Genomic DNA, 15,658 nt, shown 5'->3' with positions numbered 1-15,658 from the left:
GTGGCACTTTATAGCTTTCCAATTCATTCATTAAACAGTTTTTATTAAATGTGTAAAGAAAGGGATACCAGAGATGAACCAACAGATTCAATCAGCATGTTTACAATTTACTAAGAAAAACAATGATGAAAAATAAATTGCAGTAAGATATAGTAGCCTAAGATGGGGAAGCACCGAGCAGGAGTACCTAACTACAGAGTAGGGAAAGGCTGTGAGGAAAGGCTTTCTAAAGAACAGAAGAATGAAAGATGGGGGTGGCTTGTGGGCCATGCTCTGAAGGGGCCCGAAAGCCACATTTATGGTATCTTGACTTCTTAGCCACATGTTTAAGGACCTTTTGTGTCTCAGTCATGGTGTTTGTCAGTTTTATGTTGCATATTTTCTCAATTTGGACTCCCTGTCAAGAGACAGCTGATTCTTTAAAGTTCTCCAAATGCCGCATGTGGATTCCTGCTTCTGCAACTCTACCCCCAATGGCCTGTTCATTCTTGCTGGTCTAGGAGACAAGATTCTGTTTTATAAGAGCATCATCTATTTCACACTGTCCTCACCTTCTCTGCTGTACATGAACATATTTCTAAAAGCAACTTGACTTCTTTCCTCAGTCTTCCAGAAACAGTTTCTGTTTCCAGGACATTAGCAAGCCCATGTTAAATGGCAGGGATTGGAGAAAGAAGTGTGTCTACATTCTCTTCACATAACGTAGAGAGCTCAAAGACTCTTCAATATGTAGAACTCCTTGAGGGGGATCTGTGACTTACCAAATCATTCTTCCCTGTTTTAAAAGATAAAGGATAGCTTTTTCAGTTACTTTGAGTAATGACAGCCAAATGGTAACTTCAAATTTAATTTAATATAGACTATTTAATCTGAAGCATAGTAAACAATAGAAACATAGCGATATGAGACAAAACAGAAAATATTCAACCTTTAAGTGTGAATATATCACTATTTATTAATATTCTCAGATTATTGAATATTTGTGTCTCTGTGCCACTGTGGATAATGAAACCTCCTATTCATTCATAGCAGTGGGTATTAATGTGATTGCAGAGAGTTGAAAAGCATATATATACCAAAAACTAAACTAACAAACAACTTGTTCACAATTTTCTAATCACAATTGCACTCTGGTGTCAAATCTGGCCAAAAGTAACAATATAGATATACAATTACAGTATTACTTTGTTACCAAAGAAGTTCATAGTAATTAACATAGAAAAAATTAAATTCACAAATGAAGTATGTCATTATTAAAATGCATATTAATTTTTCCAGGCAATGTGTTGTTCTACATTTTTGTATGAAATAAAGATACCAAGTTACAAAAGCAAAATTCTACAGTATTTAAGTTACAAAAAACAAAGATACCATGATGTATGATGTGAAAATTAGTAAGAATACACAAATAACATATTATACTGGATATATCTATTAGCATTTTCCTTTTGGCAAGCCAATGGGAATTTGTAACATTGATCAGAAAAAAACCCCTGCTAACCGTAATATGTCATATTTTGATGCAACTAATTACTATTACATGGATTCAAATTTACCATGAAACACATCATGCAGACTGTAACTTGGGATAACACATTTTGCCTTCAAGGGAAACTTAAATTTTCTACCAATGTCATAAAAGATACCACCAGACATTTTTACTCGAATATCTTCTTAAGACAAAAGTAAATCTAACACCATGCCATATTACCATTTCTTATATTATTATACTAACGATCTAATATCATCAGATCCATCTTCACATTTTCCTTATTGATGGCAGATAGGATATTCTGTTGACTGGTACAAAGACTTCCTGTAAAGAAAGTGATTGTTAATGATCCGTGACTCTTAATGAATCATAAGTCCTCCAGTATTTGGACTGGTGAATGATCTCTTGTTTGACTTGATATTCTGGAAGTTCTATATAAAAGTAAAAGTAAAAGTTAACACATGCCATTCTCATGATTTTTACAAATGAGCTTCTGTGTGCTTAGTGTTGGATGGATTCTATGCCCAGAGAGAAAAACATAATCAAGTTTCTGAATGTAAAGTCCCAATAGTCAAATATCTTATGGTCTTTCTAAGAAGCATCATGCATTTAACTGTGATTGCCAAGAAATCATTTTTTTAAAGAATCTTTTAAATTACATTTAAGTTTCCAATTATTTATCTTTATTTAATTTTTAAGTTTTAAATATTAACATTTAAGTTATTGATTTCTCTGCAAATTTCTCTGAAGACTGAGGGTTGTTTTAATTTTGCATAACATGAAACAAATGTAAAAATGCTAACCTGTGTTGCAGAAGGTATTCACATGGATTAAACCTGACTGACCACTAAGAGAGGGAAAAATGTCTGAAGTGGCTATCAGCCTTCTTTCATTAAGGAAGCACCAGTCATCTCCAGATGTAGGGTAACATGAGCTTTGTTGTTACTGATGCTTTTGTTTGCTTTGTTCTTTTCATGACAGCGTATAATTTTGTCATTTACTTAACCTAGATCATTTACTTTCTGGATCATTCAGATTAAGGGTTAAGGATCAATTTTAAATTGTATAGAAAATAATCTGTAATTAAATGTGGTATACTTAAGAGTATGAAGGATTCGCCTTAAAATACACATTACAGTAAATTCAAGATTTTTGTCTAAAACATCCACAGTCTCATGCAATGAAGGGAGAGGCCTTTCTATGCAAATGAGAAAGGAAATGAACTTAAAGCTGACACACAGGGAATTTCAATAGGCAACACCTTATTTATTTATGGCACAACAGTAATCTGTAAAAACTGATTGGCCTGTGTGGTAGATATTAACTTTACACATTATGTTTGCCTAAGAAATAAAGATTCAGAACAATTAAGGTAAGATTTTTGCTAGGCTAGAAAACCATCTGTGCCTCTCTGAACAATATGTCTGTGATGGAATGTCTAGGTAGGCCCAGTAACTGAACAGTGCTCTCAAATATTTTAAACCAAATAAAGTTAAGTTTAATAAATCCCAATGTCATTTTCCCCCTTAGAAAATGATTCTAATTATTTGGCCTTTAAACTGTATCTTGGAACCCAAGAAACATCTTCTCATACAAATACAGCTTTTAAAGCCTTGGAGAAAAGCAATGCGTTTGGGTACTGGTGTTGGTAAGCTCCAAGTTAATGGTTCAGTGGAGTGGGATCCAACAAGTAGATATTACATTTCAAAATAAATACATTTGAATATCTTTAGGCAGAACATAGACTCCTATGCCTGAGCTCTTGGTACTGCCCTACACCTCCTCACTTAAGTCTTTGATTTTATCTGCTTGGTTGTCAAGGCCTCAACAGCGCCAGTTTTCTGAAGGAGCAACACGTATGCGCGCACTGGATAGTTTACGGAGTCCTCCTCAGTGAATGTCATCAGAGAAATGTCTATTGCCGGTGCTCTTTGCTAGGCCTCATCGTACTGATAAGTATTTTACGTGTGTGTGTGTGTATGTGTGTGTGTGTGTGTGTGTGTGTACATGATATATATTCATATATGCAAACAGACATATATTTCTTCATTACATGATACTCTATACGCAAATATACACACATGTATAATGAATAAGCAAATGAACATCATTGATTTATAAATACGAGTTTTCTTAAATGAAAGGTAAGCAGATGGACACCATTTATACCTATTTGTCAATGTTAAATAAGTGGAAAAATTTAGACCTTGGACATTTAGAAATCTAGAGATTGATATATCGCTAATGTTAAGTCTCGCATGGCCGCTGGAACATTACCGCATTCCAGCAACGAGGGCAGCCAAGGAAAAAGATTTGGAAAGAGTGAATGAATGTCAGGAAATAGTAATAAGTCTTTCTAAGGGTCCTTGGGAGGCCTCATTAAATCTCTCTTTTAATAATTGCATATTAAAACATGAACAAAGTTTTTTTGCACATAAGAAATTAGAGGGAAGAGGAAATCTTCAGATAAATATAAACTGTGTGAAGCACACAACAGCTCCGTGCTGTTAGCTGATCAATTCTGCAAATGATTTGAATAAGGAATGCAGCAAAGTTCAACTCGGATTTTGTAGGAAAACCAGGGGAAAGATTGATAACAGTTTAATTGGGGGGAACAATGCACATGTGCTTGTAAAATGCAACATAAAAAAATTCTCCCTGATCACATTTCTCTTGCATGTGAAGACGTAGAGTAACATTTCCATGGACCTATCCCACATTAAAAAATGATTTAGTATGTCTTAACAGAGAAGCTTTCATTCTCAGACCCTTTGTAAAGTCTGCCATTGTGAAATGTGCTTTAACTAGGCTGATTCTGTTCCAGCCCTTCCCTTCTGAGTTGTATCCAGTTACCTCAGCTTGAGCATAACCAGGAGAAGGATTCCACAGGTGACTGTCATGCACATGACAGCATAGATTACTTCTCCTAGAAACACAAGATTTAAAAAAAAATTAACGGATTTTTAGTGAGAATAAATAGTAAAAATAGAGTATAGATTTTTTTAACTGACCATTGAAGGGGGAATGAAATCCACTTAGAGTTATTTCCTTCGCATGTTTTCTTTTATGCAATGCAATGCCTTTGACATTAGACAGGGTCGGGTAATCTGAAAGAGAATAATGAAAATGAGATTACAGTATTTAAATGTTTCACATTACTTTTTCTCCATGGGTTGCAATTTGTTTTATATTGTATTACAGATCAGCAACTTATTTATCACACTATCTTAATAAAATCTGATAAAGATAAAAGTGGGAGCACTTTCCTTACATTTTTAACACCTCTTTTTTCTACCTTTTAATCGGATCATTTCTTTACAGAAACTGTTTTGTCTTTTTTTTTTTTTTCCAAACGATAATTAGAAAAGTGGATTACATTTTATGACAGTTCATTGCACTTTATACAAAGACTAGGGGGAAAAAGCAGCAAGTTTAGGCTACCCATTATGATAAATAAAAGATTCCTTTTTTACAAGAATTGTTGTTTTAATGTGATTTTAACAATATCAATTCTTCCTAAGACTCACTGTATTTATGAATTCCAATAGACTTTCTAAACTACAATCACTCTGTTCACCCCTCCACTCGGACTTCAACATGCAACTTTACTTATTTCACTATTATGTCTCTTTTAAATTCCTTCAATTTCTATTATTGCTACCTTTTTTTTGTTACCCTTAGGGGAAACTCCTGGCTGCTCTATGGCCGTAGTCTTCATGGGAGTATTTTGCTAAACGCATTTCTACCTTACTTCACAATTCACAAGAGAAAAATGTGTGATCCTTAAAATTAATTAACAGGTTCATTTTAGGTGCCTTTCACTGATAATTTGAAGTGAAATCACTCCTAGCTTTGACTCAATTCAATGCAAATATGAACGTCAAACATACCAATAGCCCAATAACCAATTTCTTTGATGGTGAAGATTCAGGTAGAATTTGAGTCTTTCAAAAAGGTGGAGGATCTCATGAGATAAATCTTCCTCTTGAGACAGGATTTGCTGTCCTCTCTGATTGTTTCATGTACTTTGAGAACTGGAACACTAAGTATGAGTAGACTGCTGTTTATAGAAATGAGTGCATCACATAGTGGAAATACATCTGATGACAATGAGTGACAATAGGGTTTGAGTAGGAAGGGAGATGAGAAGACATATTACCATTAGTCCCATTCCATCCTCTCTCCACCTGGCGTTGCTGCTGTTCAGAAGCCAACTGCTTGGAAGCCAACATTTGAGGTCTATGTTAGGAATAATCACCAGAAAGCACAGAAGACAGACTTCAGATCAGTAACAAAGGTCTCAGGGTGGGGCCAAGAGAAGGAGCCAAACATAAGAGGTAGAAAAGTGAGGGTTTTTTTTTTTTTTTATTAGAAAACCTATTTTCGAGAAGTCTAAACTCTAATGCAGTGAAAATATTTTAGCTCAAGATTTTTAAATTCTGATTTACATATTGGATTTTTATATATTTCTAGAAGTATTTCTTAGGAACTGAAAAATCTGTAATGCAATCAGTTTACATTACTCTTCTAAGTGTAAAATAATAAAGGTAGATTGTGTAATTTTTTTTTCAATTTTTTGGTTATAAAATACTTTTTGTTGTTCACTAAAGTTAGAATAGAAAAATTGAACTATTTCAAATACCATTTTTATACTAGTGGTTTCTTTTTTTGGACAAATCTTAATCAAATTTATCTTACAAATTTTAGTGAAACAACTTATATTAAAAGTTTAATTCAAATCAATTCAGAATATGAAGAGTAGTTTTACTTTAAAAAAAATTCTATGGTGGCTCAGTTGGTTGAGTGTCCAACTCTTGATTTCAGCTCAGGTCATAATTCAAGGGTCCTGAGATAGCCCCGTGTCAGACTCCATGCTGGGTGTGGATCCTGCTTAAGATTCTCTTTCTCTGCCCCTCTGCCCCTTTCCCCCACTCATGCTCTCTTTCTCTCTAAAAGAAAAAAGAAAAAGAAAAAGAAAAAAAAAAAAGAAAAAAAATCTATGGCATTTTGTGATGTTGTGAACATTTAAAAATGTTTTAATTCTATAGCATTTTGAGGCAGATTCATGGTTCAAATGTAAACATATATAATGTACATTGGATAATTATGTGAATGATGCTATATTTTCCTTTATGAAATTCTATCCCTAAGTACATTTGGTCTAGTTAGGTACAATGATTCATCTTTGCATAAGAAAAAAGGTCACTATTTTGACAAATTAGGCTACCTTTTAAATATATCTGCCTAAAGTGATTGTTAAACATTCACCTAGCAAAATTTAGAAAGAATCGTCTCATTCCCTAAATTTCACTCACATGGAACTCATTAACAAAGTTATAATAGATCAATGACAGAAATGTTAGCTAATGATCCCAGTGAAAATTTTAATGTGTCTAGCAATCACTCCACAATCTTAAATATTGCCCCCTAGGAGGATACCGAATATCAGTTAGAGAGATTAATGTTACAGAGGGTTTCTTGGCTACTGAAGCCCATTGGAGATTCTCTTCTGCCTTTTATAAACAGTGAGGTTTACAATGTTTTATAACCATGAAATTAAAGTCGGCAGAGTTAATAACCAACCTCGGTCCCACACCATCTGCTATATTTATAGATAAACACTGTCAGTAACTTGTTTATCTTAACTCGTACCCTAGAGGAGTTAAACACTATTATGAACTATATTGTAAAATCCCTGTACATTTGACGGGAAATCAAGAGTAATTTCAGCCTTATGTTAAGGACAAATTTAAATAGTGTTCTCCCCAAATGCTACAGAGATCTGATCATTCCTTTTTTTTTTTTCTTTTCAAAATCCTTGTGTAGCAGTGGCTGAGGACTGATGGGATCTAAAACTTTACTTTGTATAATTTATATGATATGGTAAATACATAATTAAAGATATGATACATCATATAAAATCTAATGATTTAAAAATAAATGTCATGGGGTGCCTGGGTGGCTCAGTTGGTTGAACATCCAACCTCAGCTCAGGTCATGATCTCACAGTCTGTGGGTTCGAGCCCCGCATCAGGCTCCGTACTGACAGCTCAGAGCCTGGAGCCTGCTTCAGATTCTGTGTCTCCCTCTCTCTCTGCCCCTCCCCTGCTCATGTTCTGTCTCTCTCTGTCTCAAAAATAAAAACACTTAAAAAATTAAAAATAAATGTCAGAATAGTTGAAATAGAAAGTAAATATAATCACAAAAAAACTTTTGCAGAGAATAATTTAAAAAATATATTTTATAGTTATTTATTTGTTAATGTATCACATGGATAGTTAAATTTTATTGTCTTCTTTCCATTTTTAAGGAATATATTGCCAATACCATGGCAATATCATAGTAAGAATGAAAATTCGAGGATGACCTTCTTGCATATCCAAGGATTGGAGCTATTTCTAATCTGGCCATTATTTTCTCACCTGAAGGTATTTCAGTTCCCAAATTGGAAATAATTTTTCAATTTTTTCACTTAATGATCAGTAGTGATATTCCATGTATCATGGACTCTTTCAATTATTAGTGTATAAAACCTTCTAAGATGAATCTAAAAAGCATTGCAGTTGGGAAGAAAGGAAAATATATAAACATCTTTAAAGTATGAAAAAAACAATACATTAGTAATGTGATAAACTGAGGTATTAAAAACACACAATGACAATATAACTCCACTGCTTCTAAGATGTATGTCGTAAAAAGTAAATTGAGCAAATAATATGCTTGACCTTAATAGACATAACATGCATCAACAAAGCACATTAATTTATTTAGGGCATAAACTCCAAAGAAGATAAAACAATGTCTTAGATTTATCTTCTTGCACTATGTATGGGTAAACAAATGGTTGCCAGGGGGTAGGGAGAAAGGGAAACTTAGAGGTATTAGCCTGCTAGTTTGCAATCCTCAGGAATTCCCTGATGAAATCTATAACCAGCCCCCCATACACAGAGGGCAAGGAAAAACTAAAGAAAAAGGTAAGCCATTCCAGATTTGTAGGTGGCTGTTTTAACAAGGGAACTTATATACGAGGCTTGTCTTGGGCACTCACAAGATAGTAGATCTTGGCACCCACCAGAAAAGTAAAAGTTTATACAGATGTCTTAAATGGGGTTCAGCCACACAGACAGTCCATATGGTCTCAACAACACATTGCTCTCTCAAGGCTGCATCTTTGGAACACCTCTGGCTATGAGAACAGTGAATAGAATGCATATTCCAAGAACAGGGAAGGTGGCAAGGATCCTCCAATTGTCCTGGTATAGCTCACATGTCAACCAACAGTAATATCTTCTGGCGACCTCCTCCAACATAATCCAAAGGTACAAAATTTCAGTTATGCAAAATGAATAAGTCCTAGAGACCTACTATACACCATAGCGCCTATTGCTAGCAATGTTATATTTTACAGTTAAACATTTTCTCAGAGGGTACCTATTAAGTTAAATGCTCTTATCACACATGCAAAATAATAGCAAATAGAAGACAGGAAGAAACTTGTGGAGGTGATACAGATTATACTTATGGTGTAGATAGTGGTGGTAGTTTCCTGGTGTATATTTACCTTGAAGCTCATCAAGCTGTATACATTAAATATGTACAGTTCTCTGTATGTCAACAAAAACAAAAGCAAAAAACGCCTCCTTGAATAAGTGTACCCTGTAGAACATTTGCCTTGATCTTTTGGCATGAACCAAAAAGCTCAGTGTTAGTGAATGGCGGTTTGACAAGCCTGGCAACTACTCTTCGGCCCTCTGTTGGATAACAGTGTTGTTCACACGTCAAGTAGATTTGCTTAGAGATTATAGTGAGTCTCAGCTGCACTACTAAAATATCTCGAATTTTCTACATTTTCCTTAATAGTTTCTGCAAATAATGAAATAGCAACTGAGACAGCACTTAGAATGCAAATTATGTATCGGTATCTGATAACCAACACTAGATTATTTTATTTTTTTAATCTTATTTATTTATTTTGAGAGAGACAGAGACAGTGCCAATGGAGAGGGGCAGAGAGAGAGAGAGAGAGAGAGAGAATCCCTATCAGGCTCTGTGCTACCAGTGCAGAACCTGATAGTGGGGCTCTAACCTCTGAACCATGAGATCATGACCTGAGCTGAAACCAAGAGTTAGACACTTAACTGACTGATGCAACCAGGTGCCCACTATGATTGACTTAGAAGGCAATAATTTTACTTTTGGAATTAAAAATATATGTCACCTGTGGGCTCATATAAAACATATCTAAAGATACAGATTGAAAATAGGATTAAATATTCATGGTTAGAGTATATGTCAATAAATATGTGATTATGTATATATAGCAGAATTACAAACTGGATGGGATTCCTTAGATGATCTAATTCAGACTTTCCATTCTTCCTCACTGTTGACACAAGTAAAACTATTCTAGGAATGAGCCATTTCACACCTTCTATCTTTCCACTACTGTTGATGGTCAGTTCTAGTTAAAATATAAAGTATTCTAGACTTCTCTTTTATCACCTCATGATAAACCTACCTTCTTTTGCCTAGCCCTCTGGTTGCTACATACATGTATGTTTGTTTTTGTGGAGGGAGAAAGATCAGACTGTAAGGAGACCTCATGTAGCAATGGTTTTCAAACTTTAACATGAATCTCAGTTTACCTTAAAATGCCAATTTCGAGTCAGTAAGTCTGGGATGAGGCAGAAATTCTGAATTTCTTACAACTCCCCAGATGCTGCTGCTGACAGAATACACACATACACAGAAAGAAATGCATATACATACTCATCCAATACACAAAATGCTTTTCTTCTGTATATATGATGCTTCATACTTTAAAAGGCACTTTGACAAACACTGCTAAACTTTATAACATCTAGCCAAATAGGAATTATTATCTCAACTTGATAAAAAAAAAAAAAAAAAACAAAACCCTCAGACTCAGAATAGTTGTCTTGTCCAAGATCACAGATTTGGTAAATAGTAAAGATGCAATCTACAAAAGTATGTAAAACACTCAATGTTGCCTGGTGTGGCAGCCAATTGGATTGAGAAATAACCCTGAAAAGTAAGAGGGGCAAGTTGTATTTGATAGTGTTGCACAATAAGAAGCATTTAATAGTAATATCTGCTTGCAAATGACCATGTATGTTTCTGTTGCTGAAATCTGCAATCGAAAAGGTGACATAAAGCTAATAACTAAAGCTTCTGAAATGACTCATATACACCTGTAAGATGTTTCAACTTGTGCACCCTTCTGAAATATGTTAATCATTTTCAGTGTAATCGAATAAATCAACCACTTAAACTGTGACATTTAACAGAAATTTAAAAAAATAAATGCTGCAATTTTCAAGGTAGTTATCTTAGACTATGATATCAGTATGAGCATTTTCTGTTTTTACAGATGTAGAATTAGGACTATACATAAAGCTTTCCAGAGTGTTCAACAGCAAAGGGCACACAAAGAATAATGCACAAAAGATCAGTTATAACTGTTTAAAATCAGACTTGGCTATTTCTTTGGTTGCTATAATCTGTGTCTATATTGATACAACCTGAATCTTGGATAAATATATAAAATAACCCCACTGTTTAAAAACTGCCTCTATCTGGAATGAATTTATTGGGGGAAAATGTGTTCCTGAAATTTAAGAGTAATTTTTACCTTGAATTATATTATACAAGCACTAGGAGAGCTTGTAATGAGACAAAAGTAAGATAAGAGTGGGAATAATTTACACTGTATTTAATCAATTTCATAGTTTTTTGTTTTTCTATATGGAGGTTTCTAACATACAGAAATATTTTTATGAAAAAGTATATGTGACAATACATTAATTGTCCAGATAGCTTTTGCTTTCTGATGTTTCCACTTGGAATTGAATGATTCCCTAATGTCTGCCCTTTTGAAAATGTGTAAGACTTCACCTGGCTAGCTTACACAATTTTTCATAAACTGATTGAAAACACCAGGGAAAAGAGAGTTAGGAAAAAAATGAAGAAAAGGGATACATTTTGGAAAGTCTTCATAGCCATTTGGAATGATTAAATAATTCAGAAAGTTTTATAAATTATTGAGTTTTAAAATGGGAAAAAAAGTATATAATTGCAGTATCTCTTCCCTGCACATAAATTTGCAAATTTCTAGGAGAAAGCTGAATTTAAAGGATGATATATGTTGTTGGTTTTCCTTAAATAGCAAACTTCTTAAAAATAGACACCATATTTATTCAATTTGCAATATAATATGGCCATCATAATGCCATGCCTATGCAATTATCTAATGGCCAAAAAGCATATATTAGCAATTTTACATTTGAAATAGCACATCTGTCACTGTGTAGTGACATATACCAAATAATGTATGATTATATGATGTTTTGTTATTTCTTTGACATTAACCCAGGGTCATTAGATAAATCACATATTTTTCACATATTATCAGTTTTGTAAATGAAAATTCAGAGTCCCATCTGTAATGCATATGGTCACCCAATCAACAATAATGTATTAAGAAACTATTTGGCAATGAATTCTAATGGTCAGGTTTGTTATACTGATGGGCAAAGAGTTAATATTTTGGTCAGTGGATTAGGAGATATCCAAAGCAAAGAATTTTGAGAATTTCTCTAGGCTTCAACTCTCTCATTTATAAAATAAAACTAGTACACCTAGCTTTACAAGATTTTTTTGAGGATGAAAATATTAAAACTCATATTAGCATAAACAGGGCTTTTGGAGACTTCCATGAGAAAGAAGGTACAATTATAGGGAGAATGGGAAGGGAAAATAAGGCTAAGAGAAGGGATTCCTTTGATAGTTCCTTTTCCTTTCCTATCCATCTTTCCTTCCTTTCTCTCCTTGGAAAGATCTTGGGCCAATTCACTGAAGCAGAACCCCCCGTTATTTTCGATTTCAGAAACCTGATTTCAAGTGGACACAGTCAATTCAAAGTTTGTTAGAAGAGGCAAAGTTATCTAAATGTTTTCTGTGAAACACGATTCCTGTAGAACCCTTTTATGTGTTAGCCAAATAAAACATCTTATAAGTAACTGATTGGAAAATTTTAGATTTGACAAAATAAATTCTGTCCTTTTTTTTCCTACAAGTGTTTTCTAGGTTGTTGTTGGTGGTGTTTTGTTTTTTTACTATAGTAGAAGGGACACTTTACCTAAATTTATTTTCTCCATGGAATATGTCTAGGAACCCACTTAAAAAAGAAGCAAAAAACAAAAAACTTAGAAGGGGTGCCTGGGTGGCTCAGTAGGTTAAGCATCTGAATTCAGCTCTGGTCATGATGTCAAGGTTGGTGAGTTTGAGCCCATATCAGGCTCTGTGCTGACAGCTCAGAGCCTGGAGTCTGCTTCAGATTCTGTGTCTCCCTGTCTCTGCCCCACTCATGCTCTCTCTCTCTGTCTCTCAAAAATAAATAAATGTTTATAAAATTTTTAAAAACAAAACAAAAACTTAGAAAACATCGGCATATGTGATTGATAGACAAATATTTATGTATTTTGAGTAGATATAGGATTTTTATTGAGGCTAATTATTTTTATTTAGTCAATGGAAAGCCAGATAATATCATACTAATAGTATTTTGTGTTCCTGAATACAGGCACCATTTATAAGCATTTCCTCTATTAAGCATAGATATATACAAGTACCTGACACCACAATTTCTCTTGTTCTCTATTCCTGAGAGTTAATTAAGCAAATTTTTTAACCTATGGTTTGGGAGATGCCTGACCCACAAAGGCTACTCCTATTGCCCCTTAGAGAGATTGGTGTGATGCAACATTAATTCCATATTTGCTGCCAGTTAATCTGCCATACTTCAATTTCTCAATTTGTCCTCAGGGGACATGGAGAATTTAAAATCTGCCCTCTACTTAGGAGACCCATTCCAGCAGAACGAGAAGGGGTTCATGGATCATTTACACCTAGTCACCTATGAATGTCCACAGGACCCCGTAGCAGAAACCACCATATTTGGACCCACATAAAGATTTTCCAGATAAGTAATTACTTCCTACTTCAAAACTAGCGCCATGGCAGTCAGCATGGGAATATATTGGTAGGATGATACATGACCCCGCTCTTATGAAGTTCTCAATCTAGTTTCAGGTAAGGGAAATAATTTAAATAAAGTGAGGTGGGAACCGACCAGGGAGAGCTAAGGGAAGGTACACATTTGAGGAACGGGGAGAAATAAGACTGATTTGCATTCAGGGTGTTCTTGGGAATCTGATGAAGTTTAGTGATCTCTCTGTCCTCAGACCCCAGCTGAGGTTGGAAAGAAGAAGCACTGGAGAGCAACAGAGGCCTTTTGCAGACAGAAATAGCACGATCAGGACAGAGCTGGAGACTTAGTCTAGTCATAGTGAATCGGCTCATTTGGTGAGGAGACTAACTACGGAACAATTCAGATGTGAGAAGATGAAAACTAAAAATAGGTGGTAGAAAGTATTGTAGAGAAGAGAGACAGTGTGTAGTTACATTTCAAACATAGCAGGCACAGATGTTAGAATTGGGTATGGATCAGAAACCAGCTCGGCCTCACCTCAGCGCTGTCATTTTAGGCAACTTACTGAGACTTTGCTCCTTTATTTTTTATTTATTTTTTTTTTTTAAAGCTTTTGATCCTGTGCTACTGGGTCTGCATGTCACTCTCCTTGCCTTTTTTTTTTTTTCTTAATTTTTTTTTTTACCATTTATTTATTTTTGAGACAGAGAGAGACAGAGCATGAACGGGGGAGGGGCAGAGAGAGACACAGAATCGGAAGCAGGCTCCAGGCTCCCAGCCATCAGCCCAGAGCCCGACGCGGGGCTCGAACTCATGGACCACGAGATCGTGACCTGAGCCGAAGTCGGACGCTCAACCGACTGAGCCACCCAGGCGCCCCGCTCCTTTATTTTTAAAATGGGATAATGCTTACCACAGCACTGATTGTTCCAAATTAAACAAGACAGTATGTGAAAAGAACACAAATGAAGTGCTCAGTATATTACATAGTTATTAAACATTTTGCAATTTTGGAGTTTTATTTGATACCAAAAACGCAGAGGACTAAATGAGAGGTGACTCTTAGGTTCTTGAGACGACTTGATGTTTTAGGATACTTCAGTGAATTGGCCCAAGATTGTTCTAAGGAAAGGAAGGAAGGAAAGGAGGATAGGAAGGGGCAAGGGGTAGAGAAAAAAAACCATCAAAGGAATCCCTTCTCTTACCCTTGTTTTCCTTTCTCTTCCTCCCTACAGATGCACATTATTTCTCATGAAAGATTCCACAAACCCTGCTTATCCTAATATGAGTTTTAATATTTTCATCCTCAAAAAACTCTTGCAAAGCTAGGTATTCTAGTTTCATTTTATAAATGAGAGAACTGAAACTTAGAGACATTACCAACCCTCTTTGCTCTTGAATGTCTCCTAATCCAATGACCTAGATATAGAGAATGGTCAGGATGGAGATTCACTGGTAGAGAATGGAAAACACATGGTTGGACAGAAGGGAGGGCAGAAGGTGGACAGAAGGGAGATAAAATTCGAAACCACATTATGGTAGGCTAATAGAAGTTCATAACTAGAAAGAGAGAAGAGGTCAGGGATTTAAGTTTAGTAAGTAAAGGCCTTTGAAAAAACCAGCAGTTGGTGGAGAGTAAGAAGATACATAGATAGTAATTGCTAAGTAATTTACTGATTGAAAGATATATATGTATATATTTGTATCAGTAAAAGATGTTACACCTCAAAAGTTCCCTTTCAGCTACCTGGCAGTATTAAAAGAACAAAACAAATTAATGTCGAATCACTATTTTCTACACCTGAAATTAATATAACACTGTATGTTAACTAACTGGAATCAAAATAAAAACTTAAAAAAAAAAAGAACAAAACAATTCAAAGCAACAATATTTCCATTGTAGAGGAGGAGTGGTGCTGGAATGGAAATTTGGGCCAAAGAACAGTGAGAGAAATTGACTGGGTGGAAGCAGCCGTATAGAAGTGTTGGAAGGAGCTATTAGGGTTGTAGACATATGCTTAGTGTACATTTTCCATGTAATAACTACCATATGTACTTAAAACAAAATACTATTGTAAGTTTCAGGCCATTACACTAGGAAGAGTGAGTGAAGAGAGATGCAAGTACTGAATCATAGCTGCCTAGACACTAAAGAC

The 15,658-nt window shown here is 35.0% G+C and overlaps 1 protein-coding gene across 1 annotated transcript in view; it reads right to left on the bottom strand.

Annotated features, from left to right (window-relative positions):
* Positions 1–1,390: 1,390 nt before the first annotated feature.
* The window catches only part of GFRAL (GDNF family receptor alpha like), a 66,263-nt gene continuing 51,995 nt past the window's right edge, over positions 1,391–15,658 (bottom strand). The window contains exons 7-9 of the mRNA XM_078446433.2: positions 4,504–4,599; positions 4,346–4,418; positions 1,391–1,923 (exon numbers count right to left, since the gene is read on the bottom strand). Coding sequence (XP_078302559.2) covers positions 1,860–1,923; positions 4,346–4,418; positions 4,504–4,599 — 233 coding nt within the window. The 3' untranslated portion in view covers positions 1,391–1,859. The remainder of the gene's footprint in view (positions 1,924–4,345; positions 4,419–4,503; positions 4,600–15,658) is intronic.

This window comes from Panthera onca, chromosome B2 (assembly GCF_046562875.1).
Source record: "Panthera onca isolate mPanOnc1 chromosome B2, mPanOnc1 haplotype 2, whole genome shotgun sequence".
Classification (NCBI taxonomy): domain Eukaryota; kingdom Metazoa; phylum Chordata; class Mammalia; order Carnivora; family Felidae; genus Panthera; species Panthera onca.
Note: the sequence above shows the minus strand (reverse complement) of the source record. Positions and strands in the feature narration are given on the sequence as shown.